Consider the following 25800-nt stretch of genomic DNA (forward strand, 5'->3'; position numbering starts at 1 on the left):
AGTATCTGTTCATATTTCAACAAAATTTGCAAGATGTAGTCGAAAAAATTAGAGTTTCTGCTGAAAAAGCAACCAAAACACACTGCACATGTTCGCAAAGACTGGAACAAAAGCAGAAATTTGCTAATTTGAAATGACCTCCACAATCCGAGGACATGAATCTCATCGAGAATTTGCGAAATCAACTAAAAGCGCATCTTACTAAGTATCCAAGTCCGTCCAATGGAGTACATGAGCTATGAAAGCACACCAAGGATATGTGGGAGGCTATAACTCCAGAATTTTTCCAGACATACACATTAGGTATGCCAAATTGCAACGAGGAACTAAATAAAGCAAAAGCATACTGAACATTGTGTTAATAATTATTTTTGTTGGTGAAAATTGTCAAAAAGTTATTAAAAATATATGCGTGCAAAACTGTAACATTTGCCTTAATTTACATTTTTGTCTGCTGGTTTTGTTAATGTTGTTGAATTGACTTCAAATCGTTATGACAGAGGAAGCACAGATGTACCAATAAAAATATACAACAACACTATGAATGTCGTTAGAACTTGGAAAGATAGCGACAGCTGAAATAAAAAGTGTTACATCATGTTACAGTTTTGCTCGTCACTGTATGTACATTGTTAGTACATTGTATGTGCTTACAAACATTCACATTTGCAAGGTGTGCGCTTCAAGTGCATATTATACCTTTTATATTCCCAACATTTCCTTTTGTTGTTACTTCGTTTTTTTTCACAGTCTACTTACTCATCCAACCCAATTATAAGATTTTATACAAGTACATGTGGATGTACGTATGTTTGTGTATATGTATGTTTATTCAATACTCCAATTGGTTTTTTAGTTGTTACCTAAGTAACGGTATTATAATTTGTCATTTATCACTCTCCACTTTTTTTTAACTATGCGACCATTTACGTATTTCAGCTCGGTCATTAGTCATTTCACTATTCTGTCGTCATCTCCAGCCAAGCCTTGGTTCCAAAGCTCAGTTTAATTTCACGCTGACTTATTCTGAACTTTTCTTACTTCTCATNCAGCTCGGCGCCCACTATGACCTGTTCGCGCTTATTTGTACTAATTTGTATAGTACCAGTTTTCTCGCATTGGTTCTCGCAATAAGCGTCAGTCGGCTCGGCTCGGCAACAAGCGGCCACTCTGTTCGCGCCCTTAGACTACAGTGAATTCCCAATAAAATGCTTAAGCTTGGCAAAAGATTTTCTCACATACATACATACCGAAAATGTATGAGTATACACACCTATTATGTACAGCTACATATGTATGTACATATAAATAGTATATGAGCAAATCCCACGAGTTGTTTTTTTTTTGTAGTGTCACTCCCTTCTCTCGGCAAAAAAAGCTAAAGCATTCCTCTTGAATTTATTTCAATCAATGGAGTTCCAGAAACTAGTCCAATAAAAAATATTTCAAGTATTTGAACAATTTTACCCTTAAAACGTTCATTTAGGCGAAAAATTACCGAAATTACTCATTTTTTTATTGTCGCTCGAAGAAATCATAATGGTTTTTTTAGATGACTGCGTAAATATGGTGCTATGGGTATATCAGCATGTGTGGTTATTTTTACTTTTTTTTTATAGAGCTGTGCGATTGATTATTCAAAATTTTAATTAACTCAATTATACGATTAATTGGAAAATATGATTACTCAAAAGTTCAGTTAGTCGAGTAATAAAGATTTTGATTAACCAAAAACTAAAATATTTGAATAATTTAAAAATATATTTCTGGCTCAAAAATTCAATCATTTAGGCCTGTTATCTAAATCAAGCTGTTGCTCCTTTAGTTACTACGAAAAAAAGGTTCGTCTTAGCGACCGTTTACTTTGCTTTGAATATCATACTCGCGATATACTTTTTTGCCTTGAATTGTATTAACTTTGTCATACTTTGTGAATCATCATCACTGCATTGCTACTGCTACTCGTAAACAAAATGCAGAAATGTTTGATGCTGACGAATAAACACAATTTATTTTTACATGGAAGAAAACCGCATTCGGCGAAAAAAAAAATTCTAAAAAATCACCCGTAAGTTTGTACTTAAGTTTATATCGGTTTTATTAGAGAATGACCTAACTTTAATTGAAAAGTCTTAAAAATAAATAAATAAACATAAGTGGTAAACAATATCACTTTGAAATGAAGGTGCTATTGATCTATTATCTTATTCGAAATTAGTTACAAATTAAATACAACATCATAATACGGGTACCAAAGGGAAAGTATTTTGAAAATTCCGAAATCAGCAATTATTTTGAATAGGGTTGCCACCTATTTCAAATTGTATATTTACTTAATTTTTGGTTTAGAAAACAATCTCATAATCAGGCTGATTCTGCAATTCACTTCCGAGTGAATTTCAGCCCCTGCCAATTTGAATTCAAAGTGGTTTTTATTGAAATTCACTGGGAAGTGAACTGCAGAACCTCCCTGAATATTACTATTAATGGATACTAAACAAAGGCTCTTATACAATGCTTTTTGTTCGAAAATACTTTCGATGAGAGTTGCCATGTTTTTTTTCTGTAACACAAAGTTTTATGTGTCTTATTAATTTCAATCAGAGGTATTCTCGTATGTATACACAGTACAAATGTATACGCTCATGATATGTACTCTTCATTCCAGCGTATTTCTGAATAAGGTTGCCACCTACTTTTTAAATAAAAAATTTTCTTAGTTTTTAAGATACCATAAGCCAATTTTTTATTCAATTTAATTAATTTTAAAGCTATCCAAATGACTATTATTGGCTACCCAAACCATGAAGACTTTAAAAAGTGTATGCACTACGGGCAAATGGTAGTTTTCCCATTTGAACTATGGAAAATCTTGACAAGTCCAATGACCCTAAAATCTGTTTTTAACGCGAATATTTAGATTGAATGAGTAGCTATACATATATTTACAAACATATTGTAACCGTGCTTTAAGATGCCTGTATGTACATACATACATACATATACATAAAAATAGGTGGCTAATTAATTAATGAAAAATATGTCGAATTGTGTTTTAATTTATTGCATAGATGCATGTGATTGAGCACTGTAATGCCAGAGACGCACATGTTTGGAATATTGAATTACAAAGGGTATTACATGACATATAGTATGTGCGTACAGATGTATGGATGAATGGACTTACATACGTACATATGTGCATATTAGCAAGCACATGTGTAGGTATATTTATTTATGTTTATTTGTTTATAATTTCGAATGCACTTGCATGATTCACTTTCAAAAAAACAGTAGCAATAACAAAAACATCAATAATCTGAATGTCGAATATGTGCTTGTGATGGTATCAGCATAGAAAAATTTATGAATTCCCATTAATTGGGTACGTGATTTAATTTGTATTAGGGTCGCTTGCGCGCTCGTACGCCAACAAAACATTGAATGTGTCAAATGCATTAGTGTTTATGCGCATAAAACATACATTTGTTCAATGTAGCGCAACGGCTACCAGGCAATAGAACAGAGGAGATTCCCCAAGCAATATCGGTCATTTGCATTTGCATAGCCGGTCGTACGGCTGAGTGAAAGGGGAACTTGTTTATGTCAATGCTTAATTTACTTTTTGTCTATATGTCTATGCATTTATCAGCTGCTAGCTGCCTCAGCAGTATTACCATTTTGGTACTTTTGGAGCTAGATTTAGCTCTTTATTTTTCTATTTAGCTCCGAAAATTGGGGTTTAGCTCCTAGCTCTTTTTTTAGCTCCAGAAAGTTTTAGTTGTATTTGGTATATATAAGCCAAAACTTAAGCGTTGATAAAATGGAAAATTTCGAGATGCAGTGTATCCACCATAAACTCTTGTATCTAGGTTAAAGAATTCAAAAATTGATTAGAAGAAAATCCTTTTTCTGGTAACGCGGATTTGACTTATTTTACCTTTAAGGAGAGCTGGAAATAAAACTTTCCAGAAAAATTTTTCGAAAAAATTATTCAATTCAAATATCTGAAATTACAGACTTTAACAGTTTGTAAAGTATTTTTATTTCACTGTTATAAGTGCCATATTTTGGTTTTAAAAATTTTTTTCATCACCTAAACTTATAAAATTTGTTTCCTTGATTAAAATTGCCGAAAATGTAAAAACAACCATACGTCAATAAATGCTCAACCTTAACAAAAATATATAGCTCTTCATTTTAGCAGCTATTAGTATTATTTAGCTTTTTTTACCTCTTTTTTCGACCGTTTTAGCTCCAAACGAAATTTTTCTGGCAACACTGGCCTCATGCCACGTCGCATAGAAATAAATATGGCATAAATCATCAACGTCAAAGCCAGTGCATTGCTCATTTAGGTTGGCGCGCCAGCGTGCTGCAACAATTATTTTCATTTACGCATACTTTTCCCCAAACAAAAAAAATTGAAAATTTTAATGAAAAATGAGGAATTCAAATATGCAACAATCAGTAGCAGTTGCATCTGCAAGAGAAGGGGAAAAATTGTTGGCAAATCAAATTTCGAATGCATGCTGGCCGCTTTGCTGCCATCAAAGCAGCAGCAACAAAACTGCCAATACATAAAAGGAATTGTAGTACATACAGACATATAATGTGTGCAACATGCATTTGAACTTATGAACCTACAAAGGTATGTACATTGTATGTGCGTTCGATGCAGCAAATACATATGTATGTATGTATTTATATTTTCAGTAATTTGGTGCTTGGAATTTCAAATTCCAATTTCATTTAGAATTCGAATGGTAAAATCTGCTTGCGTGTTGCAACAACTGACTATTTGAAGTTTATGTCAGTATTAGTGTAGAAATTCAATGCAAGTACGCATGTTGCATGCCACATGTATACAAACGTGTACTCGTATGCTGTGCCATTGCTATGCTTTATCAATGCATTTACTACAACTACAAACATTGCAGATGCGGGGGCGAACAAATCAAATTGCACTCTTTGTGCGCTACACTGCTACAGCTGCTTTTTTTCTTGTTCTTCTTATACCACATACATACATACATACTACTTATATGACGTGTATGTAATGCATACATACATACATATATACACACGTTTCTCTGTTTGTGTGTGCCTGCATCACGTCAATGATCTCAGCGGCATATTTTGCAATTGTTTCTGCTTCAATTGTAATTGCGCGCTTCAATGGTGACGGCTGCTGCATGCAAAGTATGCAACAATAACGTTCACGTAGACCGCATCTGGCAGCAGTTAGATGCATTTGTTGTAGCGACGTCAGCATAGGCGTACGCGTTGATGTTAGCGGTGCCACTGACATCGTGGCTTCCATGCCGTACTTCCGACTCAAGCACAAGCAAAGTCACCAACGAAGCCAAATCAGCGGCCTCGAACAGCTATGAGTACATACCTTCGCGCTTGCATTCCCCCTCTGCCCCCTCACTTACTCTAGGTGGGCGTGTAACAATGCACTTGAACTCGAAGAACTCTGCTAACGCGAAAGGTTTCCAATTGGATGTTTCCTCGGCTTTATGCACGGTGGTTGTTGTTTGCAAGATAAGTAGAGAAAATTGTGAAAGACTTAATCATAAGTGCATTAATGCATTTGCATATATATTGGCTATATTGACTAACCAAATAGTAGTTTTATTTAGTTTTCTTTAAGGTTATTGTTAATGTATAATGATGTGAAACATACATATAAATATGTATACTTATCTCGAACTAATGCGCCGACTATACGAAAAAGTGACAATTAAGCCTTTACTAGGCCATGGTATTTAAATTGAGAGTGGGGCCTTGTGAAAGGGGAAAAAGTGCAGCAATAAAATTGACCTACATATTTCAGTAAGTCTTCAAATGCTACTAAGAGAAGATAACCCTCGAATTTTCTGAGCTTCCAGTTTGTTACAACCTCCTAGGTTCAAATACCAGCCCTTAGAACAGCCAGTTAACTTCATAACTCTTTAATTGTGACATAAAAAGTCTAATCGAATTTTTGACACTATGTTGTAATGATGCCCATATGTACATCTGTCGCAACACGAAACCAATTGCGTCAAACGCGCGTTTGAAAAGTGACATTTCGGGCTACATTTGCAGTGGTGACAGTTCTGTAATTCTGCGCGCGTACAAAACTTTAACCGATTTAAAAATGAGTGAAATATCTAAAGAAATACACTAGTCGCCCTCCACAAACCACTTCACTGCCTGTGTTGACATCAAACAAGGTTATGTTGAGTGTTTTGAACAGGACCCAAAAATAACTGTTATCTCGATTTTACCAAATGAAAACGTTGACCGAATTTCTGAAATGTTACACTTATTAGAAAAGAAATATTTTTTTGTTTCGTCGAAAAACGTTATAACCCAACGTTTAATTTTTACGTTGCTTGATAACAGTTATTGCCCGATGTTCATTTTTACGTTGTGAGATAAGAGTTATTTCATTCTCTCGCTTTCATTTTCATCATCTTTATCTTATTCTCCATCTCCATCTTCATCAATATCCTCATCTTACAACGTTTATCAGACAACGTAAAAAATAAACGCTGAGAAATAACTCTTATCGGCAAAATAAAAAATATTTATCATCTAATAATTGTTAGGAAACAACGCTTTTGCGATAAAACTGTTATAACGGGTGATTTTTTTGAGGTTAGGATTTTCATGCATTAGTATTTGACAGATCACGTGGGATTTCAGACATGGTGTCAAAGAGAAAGATGCTCAGTATGCTTTGACATTTCATCATGAATAGACTTACTAACGAGCAACGCTTGCAAATCATTGAATTTTATTACCAAAATCAGTGTTCGGTTCGAAATGTGTTTCGCAAACCCAATTGCTGCGAACGGCGACGAATCGACATTTCACGGTCTTCAGCAACACTCTCAGAAACAGACGCAATATTCTCTTCTGTACGCACTGTACGCATTCGTGTGGTTGGTTTAATGTCCAATAAAGTAAACTGAGTGCGAAACTTGGTCACAATCGCATTAATTGTTTGCTCACTTGGTCGATTATGTAGACCATAAATCGGACGTAAAGCGAACCGAACACTGATTTTGGTAATAAAATTCAATGATTTGCAAGCGTTGCTCGTTAGTAAGTCTATTCATGATGAAATGTCAAAGCATACTGAGCATCTTTCTCTTTGACACCATGTCTGAAATCCCACGTGATCTGTCAAATACTAATGCATGAAAATCCTAACCTCAAAAAAATCACCCGTTATAATTGTTATGCCCCTGGTTTCAAACGGCCAACTCGGTCCTCTACTGTACGTAACTCCATCGTTTAAACGAAGCATTTAAGGAAGAGCTACCAGAACTGTTCAACAGAAAAGCAGTTGCGTTCTATCTTAACAATGCCAGGCCCCATACATCTTTGCTGACTCTGAACAAATTCACAGAACTTGCTTGGGAAGTTTATATGCCTTATTTCAGAATTTGGTTGAAGAACGCCATATCTCAGAATTCGGTTATTTTTATTTTTTTATTTTGACTTCAGATTCGAATTCAGCGACCTCGAATTTTTAAAATTATGGGCACAAAGTAGGTATCAAATATCACTGTGCGAAGGTTGTTTTTTTACCTATCAGGCTGGAACATTTTATATTTCAATATCCGAATATTGAGACTGGTAGCTAGTAGTTATCGTCGGCCGCTGTGGTGTAGTGGTAAGCAGTATGCGCTTCTACTCCGCAACGCCTGGGTTCAAGCCCTGGTCAAAGCAACATCACAAAAAATATAGAAAAAGGTTTTTCTTAACAGCGGTCGTCCCTCGGCAGGCAATGGCAAACCTCCGAGTGTATTTCTGACATGAAAAACAGCTTCTCATAAAAATACAATCGCCGTTCGGAGTCGGCGTAAAACTGTAGGTCCCTCCGCTTTGTGTGACAACATCAAGGCGCACGCCACAAATCGGAGGAGAAGCTCGGCCAAACACTAACATATGTGTAAGCGCCAATCTATTATTATTTTTATTAGCTAGTAGTTATCATCTTGAAGGCCCAATATTAAAGCCACGCGGTATTTGTAGAAACCTCTTTGGGTGTAAATGATTGTCATACACAATAGGGAAATTCTCGGAGTCTTGCATGGAGCCCTTGCACGGTGCGCGGATAGCACGATAAAACCCGGTTCTCCTATGGGACATCGTGCACCGTACAAGGGCTTTGCAATACTGGGAGAATACCCTTAATGTGAAAAGCGTAGGTAGTTTTTAGCGTCGAACACTGCTTGGTCGGAAGGACACTAAAATTTCTATTGCAAAAATATGTCGAATTGAGCGAAAAATTTGCCAACTTAATGCGCAAAGAATGTTTTTACTTTTGGATATCCATTTGTCTCAAAAAAATTTTATTTGTTTTCCAAAGCTACACGCTTTTCATTCTAAATCAGAGATTCCTTTCGCCAAGGCCAGGTTTGCCATGGACGCCAAATAACTGTCCAATATTTATGTTGGGCATCTGGATCAACTCTGTTGAAGTTTTCTTCATCACTGAAAATAAGTTTTTCAATTCTTCCTACAAAATTTTTAATTTTTGTAAAATCCAAAAAACGCATTTTCGTGCCATAAGTGCGCTGTTTATTGCTTGAAAATTTTTGACACTGAAGTAGGCGGAATAATTCATTTTGCACATATAATTATTTACTATCGAATACTATATCATTGTTTGTGACAACGGTAGCTGAAATTATAAACGAATATCAAGTTTACATATGAAAATACTTATAAACTAAAGGCTATTATAATTACATACAGCAAAAAGTTTTACCCTTCTTTAATACAGCGAAAATGAGGATATAAATATTGCACATATAATTCTTTTACTGGGGTACTCCTTTGCAACTTATCAACATCGAGTGCATAACCGTTGCATTAAAGTGCATTCATTACCTTTGTATCAATGCTGATACCGTTGCTGCTGCTGCTGATGTCATTTATTGTTGCTGTTGTAGTTGCCGTCACTGACTGTTCGCTGTGCTTACGCCTGGCTGCACTTGCAACATTACAATGCATTTATGCATGTCGATATGCTTACGCACATACATACATATGTACATACATTCGTTCATACATACATATTGGTTTATAATGGGCGCATGCGAACCTACTTTCATGCACATGGATGTACAAATGTAAATTGCATTAGCTAATATGTATGTATTACAATATTGCATGGTATGCACACCCTTTTCCATCCCTATCGTTTACTTCCTTCCATACGTGTTGTTCTACCGCAGCTTCTCATGGGAGTTACTGACACTTCTCATACGATTATTGTTACACTCATCAAGCCGAACACGCATAAGCTGACATTCAAATTGCAATACAAACGAAATATTTATGTATGAATAGTACCCAGCAAAGATTTGTAGTCATAATTGAGTCTTTAAGGAGTCTTATTTCGGAGATTTTCAGGTCTATTCTGCGCTGGTAATACAAATTTTGTAACCGGCGAATAAAGTTCCTCTCAGTTTTTAAACCCTTTTCGCATTCTGTGTACTCTTGTAACCGGTAAATTTCGTTACCACTTCATAAGCTGGTAACAACGTATTGTCACGTGAAATATGCAATGCCACAATTTCCACAATTCTTCATAGCTGAATTGCTGAATATTTAACTGCATTACCAACGTATCTAAAATCGCGGTGACAAGAACTGGTAACATTTTTTGGTAATAAAATTTTCCGGTTACAAAATCTTCGGTAACGTGCAGAATAGACCTGTTTATGCTCATAATGGGCACATTAAAAAGTCCACAATGAAGGTGTTTCCCTTCCCCCGAACGTCGACTTATACATCAAATGAGCCTCAATATGAGTTATGTTGGACTTTTATTGGCCTCATATCCACCGAATTTCCACTAGGCATTGAAATGACAAAAAATTGGTGTCATTTAAAAAATGCTATGTGGAAATGTATTTAGTGATTATTTTTTAATGCCCAACTTTGTCATTAAAATTTGTGCCATTTAATGCCTAGTGGAAATCCAGCATTAGACTCATATATGTATGTACGAATCATTTCAGTCTCTGTTTGAGGCTCTTAAATGACTCTTATTGGCCTTATAAATGGCTACCTTCGTACTCTTATTTTAAATTGTTCCTTGAGTCTTATTTGCCTTATTCTTTGACTCTTATTGAACTCACTTTAGAGCTACATTTGCAAAAGATATTCAGCCAATGATTTTCCATATCTGCGTAAACAAGTTTAGATACATATAAGTTCCGAATCTTTATTCTTGTTATATTAGCACAAAGTGCTGGCTCGTAGCTTGGATCATATATAACTATTAAAAGATTTATAATAAGAGTCAAACATTTTTTTGGGAATCTCATATTTCTTACCCACCCAGAACTCCTTTCGGACTTATGTATACATATATATATTCTGAACGCTCAGAATATGTTTGCGGGGTATTTATTTGTATGAATTTATATGCACCTAAATACATACTTATGTATACGTGTAAATACATACTTACGTATACATGTACATAAGTATGTATATTTACATTATATTATACTCGCACGTGTGGTTGTTGCTTACCTAAATTAGCAAATTGTAATGTGTAACCATAAACTCCACCTTAACGCATGCCTTTGCCCATACATAAATACGTACATGTGTATAAGTATATACATACATACATATCTGTGTTCATATGGAAAAGTAGCTTATGTCGAAAGGCTGGCTTTAGTATAAATCGGCATTCGCAGCATACGATGGCGAATGACTCACTGGCGCTAAGCCGTTGAACAACTTTTGGCAAATAAACGTGGAAGAAATAGTTCCGATACTAGCAAGTCAATATTCTTATTAAGTCTCATCAAAAAATTCCTTGCCGTTTAAAAAATAAAGGGATTGCCGCATTATACTAAAGCCAGCCTTTCGACATAAGCTACTTTTCCATACGAACACAGATATGTAAGTACTTGGGTATCCATTAGAGTGGTCCAAAAACGCTTGTGGAAAAAGTAAAGTCGGAATTTTTATGCTCTCATCCACTAGCATTCTTCTATACCGAAAGAATATACCCCTATTTTTTATTTTGAAATCAAAAAATATTTAAAATTAATTGTTAGAAAAATTCTTAAAATCAATCAACGGAAAACTCTGATTCTCTGCAGGAGATTCCCAAAAATAATACGTAATTGTTTATTTAACCATTTTTTCATAGTAACTGTAATTTATAGGTCGAAAAATGCACTGGGAGACCAATAAAAAATCGTTAGTATTAAAAAATGGTTAAATCTACAATTGGGTATTACTATTGAAAGTCTCTTTATATTCAATTTTCAATGATTTTCAAGAATTCTATACAATTTTTACGAAAAATGTTTTTTTCCTATATAAAATACAGGGAAAACTTTGAGCGCTTTGAGCGACGTCTAAATATTGTTTGATTTCAAAATAAAAAAATAGGGGTCTACTTTTTTCGATATATAACAATCCTAGGGGGTGGAGCATTAAAATTTCGACTTTACTCTTTTTGGACCACCCTACAAATACAAAAATACAAATATGTATTTAAACTCCTACCCTTCGAAAACATCCTCAACAAGGAGTGTTCTTTATTGTTGTTGTTGTTTACATGGTACTGAGCCTCAAATTTGCAATGCGAAAGTTGCAGCTGCACGTTCGCGATTTACGAAAGCAACAAGCTGGGCAGGGGGGTGAACGGAATGGAATTGCAAAAATCTGTTTACTGTTTTTATTTATTAAAACTAGTGCTACTACCGCCGTTTTCATATATTTTTTTTTTTTGTACGCTCTCATTCATTATACTACTATTTATCCCTTTTGTGCCATTTTGCGCACTGTTGCATTAAGTACGGCTGGGTACCACTTTTGCAGAAAGGTCATTAACGCCGCAGTTACCAGCTTGTTTTCACAATATCGTACAAATAAAAGTGACCGAAAATTTATTGTAATTCATTAAAACAAGCAGAGTGATTTCACTAGAGTAAGCAACTAAAATGGCAAGAGGGAGGAATTCGGAATGATGTTGTTATCCCCTCCATTGTGACACCAGGAAATGGTGCGCAACTGTCATTGAGCCAGCACTACATCACCAATTCTCTGGGCGATTATGATTTCCCTTGAAGAGTCGTTGAATTGGAAATTTCAAATGGCATCAACAATGCAATGTCAGCCATCGAATAGTGAGCAATTCAATTATTAAGTATTGTACATACATATGTATGTACTCCCTCTTTGCTATCGTTTGTCAGCTAGATTTTTGGGTATTAATTCATACAACCTACGAAGCCTATGTACAGATTGGCAGCCAGCGGAACTGGATGCATTAAAAATCCATTATCTTAACCGTTCACCAGCACGCTGGACAAAAGGCCTGCCAACGCCATTGACCCAATTCCGGTTTTATTCGATATAAGCTTACTTATGTAGTTTATTCGAGCAATAAGTTCCTTTGAATGGTGCACTAATGTTTTTGTGTGAGCGAAGTATGCATATACTGTATATCCAGTACAATTACAACAACTTTTCCAAATCAAATATTTATTTTGTATTAACTTTGTTCCGCAAAAATGAACAGTTGTTCAAAATCGGGAATTGTTATTAAATCTGCTTACAACGCACGAACGATGCGTCGGTCACAAATGACCAATCCTTAAGGAATTTGCTCTTATAGTACACTGAGAAAAGAGTTAAGTTACACATGTTCTCTCAAAACGTTATTTGGTTATAGTTACGCGATTTGGTTTCAGTTAGCAGATTTAAAAAAAATCGACTGTAATTTTCAGCCATTTGAAATTTGTACATTATACTAAAGATCAATGAGCTACAAAATTGCATACTTAGAAGCTTTCTAGGAAATCTAGTTACAAAAAAAACTCGAAATGTTTACGAAAGTTTGTTGAATTAATTTAAATATTGCACAAAATTTGAAACTTGGATTTACACGGTTTAAAGAATGAACTATTTTTTTATAAAAAATAACCAAAACTAAATAACAAAAAGTAATGTGTTAAAACTTGTCAAAATGTGGTGCGGCTATAATTTTTTCGACCACTGTAAGCAACCTCCGCTAAATATGAACATACTACATCTCTACACGTCCTGGTGATGCTTAGCAAGACCCAGGCCCGATTCTTAGGCCGCGCAATATTCAAGTGACTAAAAAGGTTTCTCTTAATGTCAGTAATAGTAAGAAAATTCATCGCTTTTATGTTTGTCACTCGGTTCTTTTAGATAAAAGAAAAAGTCTGATCTACTACATACAAATCTAATTGTGAGCATTTTCAAAGCGACTACATACTTTACAGTTACATCCACGTTTTAACTTGTGAAATCAACATTTCATATTGAGTAGGTACTCATACTAATGTCTATTTGCTGTCCCAAAAAGCCCATAAATGTCAACAGACCCTGCGGCCATTTATGCAAGTCCAACGCTAACTTGTACTTGTACTTGTACTTGTTCTTCTTATTTGGCACTGTTACTGCCAAAACGATTTTCTTCTGTGCCCAAATGCCACCAAGCGAAGACAAGTGCTTTTCGACTTCGTCTTTTCTCTGCAAGTGACGCCAGCGAAGCCAAGGATCATCAAAATGGTGCTCCTCTCAGCGCTAATTGTGTGCTGGGCAAGTGCTCGGGCGACGCTTCTAACAGCCAACCAAATCCTATTTAATCAAACGTTAAGTATTACCCGAAAAAGTGATTTTTTCTGATTTTCGGAGAGTATTAATTAAAATTGTAATGGCAGAAAAAAAAGAAAAATTATGGAATAGAAAGAGGAAAATAAAAAATGTCTACTCTTGTTCACTTCTAACAAAACCATAACCAAAAAATCATTATTTGGGGGTATCGACATTTGGCTTTATTGTTAGTGGATCTTCATAACTTATCATACGTAAGTAGGCTTCTTTTCTAATTCTGAAACCAGTTCGGTTAATAAAAACGTCATAACGACATTACAATTCAAACTGATCGAAAGCGATAAGATATGTATATGTATGCGTAAGTAATAGATGCTGTAACTGGTTTTTAACAATCAGTTTATACAAACACAAAGCACTTCACTGCAATTTATGAAATTTTTAACGCTTTTGATATTAAAATTTTCTAAGCAGATAATCAAGTAAAGCATAGAAAAGAAAAAACCAACAGTTGAATATAACAAAATATGAGAAATAGATAATAAGAAAAATCATGCTGGAAAATTAACCCTTCTACCTGATCACCTGTAGTTTTTACACACACTGATTTATCCATTTTCTTTATTTTTTTATTTTCTTCTCAAATCCAACACACAAGCTCACATGTTATAATTTTCTTCTTTTTTCATTTGCTGCGAGGCAAACTGTTTAAATATATGTATTCGTTACATGGATCTTTTCTTGACGATCTCTATGAAACGGCTATCAATTTCGTTGTTGGCCTCTCCCATTTACAATACAAAAGTGTTACAACATCCCGCAGTTTTTAGATTTAAGCATGCATTTGTATGTACATATGTACATACATACATACATATGTATGCACGTAGTGAAATCTTCAAAACCCTTGAATTCTAGCATCAACTTGTAGAATTCTGATGGACATTGACCTTTTCGTGAACTGCGTTCAGGTAGCAGGATTTGACATGCCTGCCTAGTACTTCGATTTAGGTAAATCTTATGAAAAGGTATCTGTTTTTTTTAGACACTTTATTGCAGTTTAGTATATATAAACTCAACAAACGACATATGTACATACATATGTACCTTTGAAGAAAAAATTTACACTTTAACCAAAACGACAAGTTCTATCCGGGCAAACCTACCTTAGTTACCCATTATAGCTAAAAGCCGCAGGTTGGTATATTATCACTTCTTCACCAGCTCAGATGTAGAGCGCTTGGTTACATTTCATTTAGTCGTTTTGTGGCAACCCTTGGAGGAAAAAGGGAGTACAAGACCCATTGACGGATATTAAAATGTTATTCTAAATATTTTACCCACAAGGCTACAATAACTTAAAAGTTTGGAAGCACACAAAAATACAAAAGATTCATCCTACGAGTAACATTTCCTGAAAATCAAAACCTTTAGCGTATCACAGATACCAAGTTGAGAGGAGAGGGGGAGAGGGCGGAAAACGTTGCGAGCGTAGAAACTCAATTGGGCTTATACTAGGGGGTCTTACTAGCTGCATATTACTTTGTTTCGGCGAAGTCGATCAGCCTCAGTCCGTTATCGGACGTTTCCCCATGGAGGCTGAATGTACCGACAGTGGCGCCAAACATCCTTTCCTTGCCCAAATTGGTATTGAAATCGCTAAGCACGATTTTTAACCGACTTCCAAAAAAGGAGGAGGTTTTTCAGTTCGTCGGAATATTTTTTTTTTTTTTTTTTAATGTATGTTACCGCATAACTTTGGACCACGTCAACCGATTTCGATAATTCTTTTTGCAAAGGTAGTGTCTCAGAGGTGGTCCCATACTAATCTGGTTAAGACCCGATCAGTGAATCATGAAATATATAGATATATATGTATATATTTTTTTTAAGTCAATTTTTTTTTGCTAAAAATTACTTGTTTATTTATTTATTCATTTTATTTTTTTTTTATATGAGAGTTGAAGTCGGTTTTTTTTGCTAAAAATTACTTGTTTAAATTTAAGTATAACAAGTAATTTTTAGCAAAAAACAAGTAAGAAAGTCTAAGTTCGGGCGGAGCCGAACATTAAATACCCGGCGCAAGTATTAAATAAATGTTTTTTCACCTTTCCGCTACATGGTAAGCCGGAGTGTATCAATTTTGAGTAAATTAGCGTCACAGTTTCAAGCATTTCTGAAATTTATCGTTATATGAAAAGCGGCCGAATTTTGAAAAACTAACATCGGATTCGTAATCAGCGACCCCAAAACCCCCGAGTAACGAGTTTCAAGCGAATTTGATGAATTTCAAAATAGTTTGTCACATTTGATTTTTTTGTACTTTTTTTTGTGAAAGTATCTAAGTTTGAAGTGAAATTGTGACAAAACTAATCAGCTAAAATGCTGAAGTTTATTGCATTGGAAAGAGTGGCCCGTTTACTATAAGAGTTGATGAAAAAGTACAAACCGATTTTTTCTGACCGTAGGTCCCTTTTAACTTTACGTGTCACATATGTATGTATATATATATATGTATGTATATTCTTCCAATTGCGACAGACTCGTGAGCCTTAGCATAGGCATGTCGGAAATCCCATTCGCTTGTGGTGGTCTGACAATCTGCTGTGGGGCCACGGCATGGAGGACCTCATTGGGCTAATTGTAGCACCTGTTTTAGGGTCGGGCGGGAAACGTTGCTTGGTCATGGAGGCGATGGTGAGCTGGCTTTAGCTGCTTCCGGCTGTTCAGCCGCAGCTTCGTCATTTCCATCTCTGACGGTTTCTGTTCCTGCCTTTCCTTTCTTGTTTCTGCTAGCCTCTGTCCGGGTTTTACAGCAGCATGGTTGCTGGTAATCGTGCAGCCTCCACGCAACGCGTCCCCAAAGGAAGCTGCCTTCGCCATACCTTCGCGGTTTGTAGGAGGCATGTCTGCCGCTTCGCTAGGCATAGGGTTGTTTTCCTTTGGCTTCCTATTCGCATCTGTCAGCGCCCTTTTCGCGAAGCGCTCCGTCGTAGTAGAGCTATTGGATCTCACCCTCTTGTTGGCCGATACTTCCTTACGTGGAGGCCCTATTGGCTCTTAAGCCAGTTGCCTAGCATACTCGTATCCAGTTCGCGCTTGAGGGAGTCTCTCGAGCCTGCCCGTGCATGACATCATTTGTCGGTGAGGCAAAAAGCTCCTGCTCATCCTCCGGCGAGATGTCTGATAGCACCCTCCTGGGAAATATATTCTTTTTGTTGTTTACTTCCATTGTTGATCCCAAGATTATGTAAGAAAGTATGACAGCTCGGACATAGCCCCCATTCACCCGAGCCAAACTGCTTACAACCAGTGGGCACCAGGTATCTGGAGGCCACCGTTATAAGATTCACTAACGTAGTGCCATTCCTCCCATAAGCACGGTACGGATGACACTCGGCATTACGGGTTATATCGAATTGTCTCATCTATATCCGTCATATTCAGTAAAAGCAGGGGCACCTCGCGCAGGGTTTGACTCTTCGCCACGTATTGACGGTCTTGATCTGAAGGGAGTACTTCCAAATATCTGGAACATGGTTAAGATTTTTTACGCTACTTTAATATTTTATTATTATAAGTTTTTCAAAAATATGTATGTATGTATGTCTACTGCAATTACTAATTCATTATCAACAATTTTCTCTTCCTTTTTCCAGATAGCGCCACATACGTTGGCAACATTCTCAAGATAAAATCGGTAAAGAAAGAAGATCGTGGCACTTATTATTGCGTCGCCGACAATGGTGTGAGCAAAGGTGATCGCCGCAACATAAATGTGGAAGTCGAATTCGCGCCTGTCATCACTGTGCCACGTCCACGTTTGGGACAAGCGCTCCAATACGATATGGATTTGGAATGTCACATCGAAGCTTATCCACCACCGGCAATTGTCTGGCTGAAGGATGACATTCAGCTCTCGAATAACCAACATTACAGTATCTCACATTTTGCCACCGCCGATGAATATTCCGACTCCACATTGCGTGTAATTACCATCGAGAAACGTCAGTATGGCGATTATGTTTGTAAGGCAGTCAACAAGTTGGGTCAAGCTGAATCGCGTGTCAATCTCTTCGAGACTGTGATTCCAGTGTGCCCACCAGCTTGCGGGCAGGCATATTATGGCGGCGCTGAACACTTGGCGGCCACCACATTTGTGTTATTGGCAATGTTGGGTGCGGCGGTGTTTGCAAGATAAATACAAGGACTATTTAGAAATATGTACGCATTGATACAAACATATGTACATACATATGTATATGTACTTGTAGACACGTGTTCGTAAATGTGTAAGAGAGTTGGCAACAAAAGAAAAGTGACAAACGCCGAGGAAGGGAAGTTATTAAATACAAAAATATGTATATCAAAGGCAAGCTGGAGCAGTTCTGAATCTTAGATGTTTTCCGAATTAAATAAAACGAATCAACGCATACGATTAATAGAAACTCGAATAGAAGATATGACAAAAACAAAAGTAAAATCAACGCATTTAAAACCAAAACAGAAATTAAATAAAAAAAAACATGCATACATAAATAATTACAAGAGTAAATACTTACGTTGATATAAAGGCGATAAAGTACGAAATAAAGCATTCCAGCAGTCAAAAAGTCGCAAAAATTCGCTTAATTCTTTATTTTAGTATTTTATTTTATTTTTTTTACTTTATTGATACACATAGTACATACATATTTACATACATATGTAAGTCATTTGTTGTAAAGTTACAAAACTAACGTCCATTTTAGTTAAGCGCACCGCAAACACTTTTCACACATACATGTGTACATACATATTTATATATTTACCTGCATTCATATCAGATTGCTAGATACATATATGGGCTTATATGTACATATGTAAGTAAGCAGTTCTTACTTTCATAGGAATGGGTAACTCTCTGTAAATCTCTAACATCCATTTACATACATATCTGCTGATGGCACTACTTTATATACATACATACAAATTGTAGAATCTTGTGGATATTTTTTCAGTTGATATCGCCAACCAACCCCGTCCGTAATTCAATTTTCAATTAATTATTTCTTAAGCACCTCAAACATTTAAAAGCTCTCTCTCTACAACATCACAAAATAATATTTTGTATTAAAATTTTATATTAACATCACACTTGGACCGATTTGCGATTGTTTAATTAAGAACACAATCATTACTGTATTTGTGTGACGAATTTCCTTCAAATTAATAGATACTAATTTTCTATTCGTCTCTAAAATTAAAAAAAAAAGAAATGATCATAAATTTAAAATTTATTAGTAATGAAAAAAAAATAATAATGAATTTACTTTAAGTGAAAAAAGTTTGCATCTTGTATTTATACGTATATACATAAATGAAAAAATGCTAAGCGAAATTTCTATAAGATTTTTGTATAATCTAATCTAAATACATACGAGTACATCATTTTACCGCTCTGTAAAACATAAGTTCTGTTATAAGTAAAACGAATAATTTTTATATTAAATACATTTGTGTGTGTAACATTTATGTATGTGACTACGACCCATCTCTTATTGGGTGTAAATAAAAGAAAAGTAAAGAACTTACATTAAATACGATTATCATCTTCAATTATAAAAGAAAAAGAAAAGTGTAATAATAATGTGTGAAAAACCAATAGAATAAAACAGAATTAATTAAAATTATAAATGTATGTATGTATGTTTATTTATGGGTCGAAAAGAAAAACCAGAAAGTATGTCAAAGTTCGGAATTTTCGCATTAAGAAAAATAAACGTTTTATGTTAAGTACATACACTGAGAAAAGTGTTTAGTCTCGATGACTAAATAACTTTAGTTGACAATATTTGGGAACTATTACGAAGGTTTGGGACATCTAGTACTTATCACAATTATGCACATATTGTGCAATATTTAAAAAAAAAAATCAACAAATTTTCGTAAAAGGGTCGAGCTTTTTAATTAGATTTCTTAGACAAATATTAAGCATTCAGTTTTTCCGGCTATTAAATACTTTTAATTTAGTTGTCGAAGCTTAACTCTTATCAGTGCAAACGATTCTGGCCGAGTGCAATAAAGCACGCCAGTCGGTTTTTTTTGGGCCAACTGAAGCCAATTGGTAATGTCAAGTGAATTTAAGTCCTCTGCCTGCCCTTTTCATCACAACGGATGCCTTACCCTTCCTCTGTTACCAACATCGCGATCCGAAAGTCACCGGAGTCGCTGTATTTCAATTGTTGTTAATGCGGGTTCCTATATAAACGAAATCGTCCACTTTTTCGAACTTATAACTGTGTGTGGGTAACAAGACGCAGAACAGAGTTTTAGCCAGTTTTTTTTTTAATTGTACAAAAGTGGTTCAGTTCTGTAGCTCTTCTCCAGCATCAGATCAAAGAAATAACACTAATGGGAGTTGCCCTGTGTGAGGTATAGTTTCAAGGACTTTTGCGTGTGTAAATTTGAGGTCTCTCCACGGCTGGATCGGTCCGAAATTTGTCCAGACATCCAATAGGTGGACGATTTAATATTATTTCCAGAGATTTAGTGCGTGTAGGGGGCAGTGAAACCCTGACGACCAAGGAAGTCGTCCTCTGCACTCGTTCCACCTTAGCTCTGGGCAGTGTTGTTTAGCGCAGGCCACCCCATACGGTAACGCCGTAGAAAAGGATGGGTCTCATCACAGCTGTGTTCATCCAGTGTACTAATGCGGTTTTATTCCCCTTTTTTAGGTCGTCTAAATTTCTAGTAAAATTTTCGGGCATTTTTCCCATGCGTATTACAAAATTGTGGAAAATATTATCGGCTGACGGCGTTAGTTAACCCCATAATTTTTTATTGAGTATTGTAGTGGAATTCGCTGGAGATCTATAATAGCTAGGCAGCTAGCGCCCGTAAAAGAGGTACTAGTGGGGCATTGCTAGTAAAACTGCCGTAGCAAGGGCTGCAATCGGGCTTAGGGAAACTGGATGCCTCAAATACTCAGCGTCTGCACACTCTAAAATTATTGAAAGTATTGATTTCGTTTCTGATTGCTGGATCACTGTGTCTCTAAATGACTCTTAGTGACACTTTCTCTAAACACCATCGATTATAGGATGGTGGGTGCTCTCAAAATTGGTCTGGATGTGCCTGACCTGCCTCTAAGATGCATCCAAATATTTTCTAATTAGACTCATGTATGCATATGGTTACCAGGCCATAGTCACATTGCGGGATTTTGCATGGCTGACAAGTTGACGAGAAACGGTATTCATACCTGAAACGATATCTATAGCAGTTGGGCCTCTTGTCAGTCTGAGGAGTGGTTCACAATGCGGACATATGCATATTGAGGTTGAGTCTGGATGAATAAGACTTTAACCTGTTACAGTATCCATATAGTAATTGAGTCACAGTTACGTGGATGTCTCCAGGTAGCTGAACCTCTTCGTCCACGATATGCGGTTGATACAACGTACTCCGATGGTTGTGCAACGGGCGGATCTCGTCCGTGAGTTCGTAGAGATGCGTTCTTATGTAACTCTGTCGGGTGTCCGTTATTTGCCAAGTTGGTGGTATTTTTGGCAGCGCCCCCTAAATTTTTGGTCTCTGACCTAAACGAAATATAAGACTAAACAAAACTTTTAATCTTGATGTTAAACTGTGCCCCAAGGTGATATATTTCGTATTGAAAACACATGGGATTTTTCTATATTTTATATTTAACACATTTTCTTCTGAACCAGTAGGTATATAGAAATGGGATATATATTCTTATAGGTAATTTAACACTCTACAAAAAGCATATGATTTTTCAATAAATTCGTTCCTTTCAAAGAATAAGCACAGTCTATTTACTTCAAACATAAACACGAACATTAATTTAATAAAATACAAATCACATTTTGCAGCAAACTCCTTCATTTGATGGAAGCACCGACAGTTGCCATGCGATAGTACATAGAAAATTCGGCTTCGTAGTCTGCATATGTTTGATTATTGAAATTTCGTTGTGGTGGAATATATCGACGCAAAGGATTCGAAAGTATAAAATCGTAAAGTTTTAATAATTTTTGTAAAGTTCGATTAGTGTTTATGCTGGTTACATCGATTTTATCCAACATTTCTTCGATTTGTTCACGGTGTTGTTTGATCTTTTGTCTACAGCTTTGTGCGTCGACTAGAATATAAAACAAAAAATGTAAATGCAAATAATCAAATAGCGGCATTTATGTAAGCCTTATAACAATTGGCAGCGCTGCGATGCCTACCCATAATCAAATCAAAATCCAATTTCAAATCAAGCGAATGCTGGGCAATTAAATCCGCCCACTTGATACGATTACGCACTTCCTGCAAAGCCCCTGAAGCGGTCAGCAAACTGCCTGGCGCCAATTGGATTGTAGAGGAGAGCTCACGTGAATCCACGATCAACGGATTGGGTGACAAATGGTAAGCACTGAAAATACATTTATAGGGGTTAAAATCTGTATATTTACTATGTATTAACATTTCGATGCATTTTAAGCGATATCCCACCATTCTTTCGTTACGCAACTAAACTTCTCAAATGGGATTTCGACAAATGTACAAAGCTCGCTGGAGTATGGTGGCAAATTGAAACGACCCTCCGTGTAGTTACTGCTGGTAGCCGCAGGCATAAGTGTGATATCCGCACTTCCCACACTACGTCTTGATGTGCCTGTGATATTTGAAGTGGTTGAGTTAAGTGACAAAATGGTGGAGTCAAAGTCCAACTTCGTGCTGCAAAATACCATGTCTCCACCACCCATTTCAAAGCTATCACCCATGGTGGACATATTATTGTTAGCTTTTAGTTTCGTAGGTAGGAAGTTTGCTTTAATGCCGCTGTTGACATTGGAGGCAACGCTACCGACGGCAGAGGATATTTGCACATCATCGAATAAACGTTTCAACATATTTTTTGAATAAAGAATCTTCTCTTTTATTTGCCCTAATTGCTGCATTTCATATTGAATGTGATTAATGGACGTATTAATGTCGCTATAAACTTGTTTTATGGATCCCAAAATAACCTATCAGAATTTATTAAAAATCAGTAGCAATTAACAGAGAAGCGCAACCTTACCTCATGATTCTCTAATTGTTTTGCTCCATAATCTATGTCTGCTTTGCACTGTTCGATTTGTTGAGCAATAAAATCATTTTGACTTTTTGAAAAATTTCGCAAATTGTACTGAACCAAATAGTCAGATATGATTTCGTTGACATTATCATCAGCATTGGCATTAAATAAATTCACTTTCTTTTGCAATTCGTCCACAAAGGGGTCATAAGCATCGGTGAATCGTTCTTCCAGCGTGATAAGTTCCTTTCGGGCAGACAAAAACTTCACGACCATGCCTAGGAGATCCGCTTTCGTTTGCATCAGTTTAATTTCGAATGACGATAAAGGCTCTTTTGAGCCTACTCCACTTATGGAATGAGTTATGGATTCCTCATTGTTTGATTTATTCATTAAAGACAATAAGTATTGCAGCTGTTCATCTTTCAAACGCATTATAATGTTAAAAAAAATGAAATTTGGAATATTCGAAAAGGTTTTTCGCATTTTAACCCATAAAGCATCCTTTGCCTCCTGAACGGTATTTGCTTTGAATATAAAAAGTAACATTTTTTAATACATATATACATATCGTCGTTTAAAGTACAAAACCGCGTATCGTCATTCTGCAAAACCGCGTAACTGACATCGGCTGCCAAAAATTGGATTTGCTCGCACAAGCTCTTGGCTCAATCCTTATCCATTCGTCCTGAAATATACTAGCCAACAATGTGATTTCTTTATAAAAAAAAGAGAACCATTTTGAATTATGAGTGTTTTTACGCTCTAGAAAATAATTTCTACTTCACATACGCGGTTTTGCATTTTGTTGATACGCGGTTTTGTACTTTGAACGACGATATGTATAACATAATTGATATAGAAATTTATAATTTATTAACTTACGACTGCTCGCCTGATTTAGATAGAAGGTGTAAAAATCATCCAGATCCCGTAAAGCCTGTTTAACCCCATCTAAAGCTATAGTTTCACTTGCGTTTTTTGCTGTCAACCGCGCTGGCATAGTGGCTGTAATACGTTCCTTGTTTTTTTCTTCCTGTTTTATTTGTTTATCCAATGCTAGGGATTTAAATTCTAATAAACTAACCCGTGACTTCAGAGTTTTTTGCTTATGGTGAAGGTTAATGTGTTGGATGTCTGAATAATAAAATAATAAATATACGTTTTATATCTATTTTGCTTTATTTAATGTTACTTTTTGTTTTAATATTGACAGCCAGTGTCTCGTATTCCTTCCTGTATTCATCCAAACGCATTGTTATGTCTTCCTTTTGCTTCATTAATTCATTCATTTTAAGAAAAGTTTGCATTTCTTTAGGTAAAAAGCTTCGAGCGCAATTCTATAAAACAAATATATAAATTCTAAGTGTTGCAACTACAGTATACTAATTTCAAGCATTTCATTACTACAACTGAAGTAATCGGAATGCCAAAAATTTTCGGGATTACAGTTACAGTACAATTACAAATCAAAATAAGCTAAATTTTTTAAAGCCACTCTTTTGTTTCTTAGTTCTCACAAAAGCATAACTCCGCAACTTAGCATGGTAAAATGAATGTCGAACATTGGCCATCTGCAGATTTTTCCCATGTGCGTCATTTTTTTAGAACAAGGTGGAATGCAAAAACTTGATTTGTGGGACCAAGGGTATTGTGGATTTATCGACATCTTAAAAACAAGCGAGGTCAATGAATGTTATTGTGTTTACAGCGGCACTACGAAGCCTGTCATCCTGTCGCTGTCCGGAGAGCAACATTTTGGCATGTTTGTAACTTCGTCTATGCGCGTGCAGTGAAAAACGAGAACGTTGTTGTTGTTGTTGTAGCAGCATACAAATTCCCCAAAGACTTTTTGGGGAGCGTTGCTGGAGTGACAGTCCTTGGCCAGATATAAATCTGGGTCGTTCCGGTTACGTAGAGACGAGAATGTTCGAAGAAGTAGCTGTTTACTTTCGAACCCCGTTTAGATTGACGAACCCAATCAATGGTTGTCAAGGATTTTCCCAACGGGTTGAAATGTTTTAGGAAAAGGATTGTCCTAAATATATAGAAGACAGGAATTATGTTTGAAGTCAATTTATACAATAATAGAAATGTATTTTTATGCACATACCGCTCATTTACTTCAATAGTGCCATAATCCAAAAATATATAAATTTTGAGGTGAGCATGCAGAAATTACCACTACCTCCCTCTTCTCGACACCTGATGGAAGATCGACCTATCTTGGCAGCTAGTTCAAAAACTACCTATCTCAGATAATTTTTCAAAAACACTCTATTTCAGACTTCGATTCAAAAATTCCCTATCTCAACGTATTTTCAATATAATTTCAATTCGGATAGGGCGTTCTTGAAAAGTTGTATGTATGTTTTTCAGTGGCATTTTAAAATAGAACGTTCTTCAACCAAATTCTGAAATTGGGCTCTCTTAAAAAATACACATGTATTAAAATGAATAAAATTTGTTCAAGTAATTATTCTGCAAATATCGCCTGCAGTAATAATAAAGCGATAAAAAAACGACTCGCCTTTTTACGAAAAACTTAAGTTACCCATGTTTTCCTGAAAGTGGCGATTCCCAAACTCCCAGTGTACCACAAATCAATTTTTTCTGTTGGCAATTACCGTCACATTGTTCAAAAAGAATTGACTTACACACATTTATTTTTTAAATTGGGAACGAAAGCAGAGAACGTATATGAATGAGAAGGCGTATTTTCTGTGTGAACTAATTGTCGCCAAAAATTTTGAGTTTCGGTCGAGCAAATATACCACTCGTCGACGAAATGCACCACTTACCGGTACCACCTGATCTTTCAGCTTGTCCAGTTGCTTGATTAATATATTCTCGCGCACCACCTGTACATCCTGTCGCGATCTTACCCGTTTTATTAAATTGCAAAACATATCACGCTGGCGTGACTTATAAATACTAAAATAACAAAACCCAATAATCAAGGATAACTTTGTATTAAGCCCAGCAAACTTACGATTTTAGTGCTTCTTCTGTAGGTATTGCATCTGGTGGGCAGCCCAACTTAGCTGCCCACACCTGAAATATTTCTATATCCTTCTCTAACGGCATTGCCTAGCAAATAA

The 25800-nt window shown here is 36.0% G+C and overlaps 2 protein-coding genes across 5 annotated transcripts in view; one reads left to right on the forward strand and one right to left on the reverse strand.

The window, feature by feature from the left end:
• Lac (septate junction protein lachesin) overlaps nt 1-18923 on the forward strand; it is a 67816-nt gene extending 48893 nt beyond the window's left edge. For all 4 annotated transcript variants that reach the window (XM_017616976.1, XM_017616957.1, XM_017616962.1 and 1 more), the window contains one exon: nt 17286-18923. In XM_017616976.1, coding sequence (XP_017472465.1) covers nt 17286-17827 — 542 coding nt within the window. In that variant the 3' untranslated portion in view covers nt 17828-18923. The remainder of the gene's footprint in view (nt 1-17285) is intronic.
• Nucleotides 18284-25800, reverse strand: dgt5 (dim gamma-tubulin 5). The gene is made up of 8 exons (XM_017616905.1): nt 25692-25800; nt 25501-25633; nt 23895-24039; nt 23585-23836; nt 22703-23226; nt 22132-22649; nt 21864-22051; nt 18284-21772 (listed from the first exon to the last, which is right to left on the reverse strand). Exons 1-8 carry the CDS (start codon nt 25784-25786, stop codon nt 21513-21515), a joined length of 2115 nt encoding a protein of 704 aa, XP_017472394.1. The 5' UTR covers nt 25787-25800; the 3' UTR covers nt 18284-21512.

Source organism: Rhagoletis zephyria, unplaced genomic scaffold (assembly GCF_001687245.7).
Source record: "Rhagoletis zephyria isolate East Lansing unplaced genomic scaffold, Rhagoletis_zephyria_1.1 Rzeph_scaffold_00029, whole genome shotgun sequence".
In the NCBI taxonomy this organism is placed as follows: Eukaryota; Metazoa; Arthropoda; class Insecta; order Diptera; family Tephritidae; genus Rhagoletis; species Rhagoletis zephyria.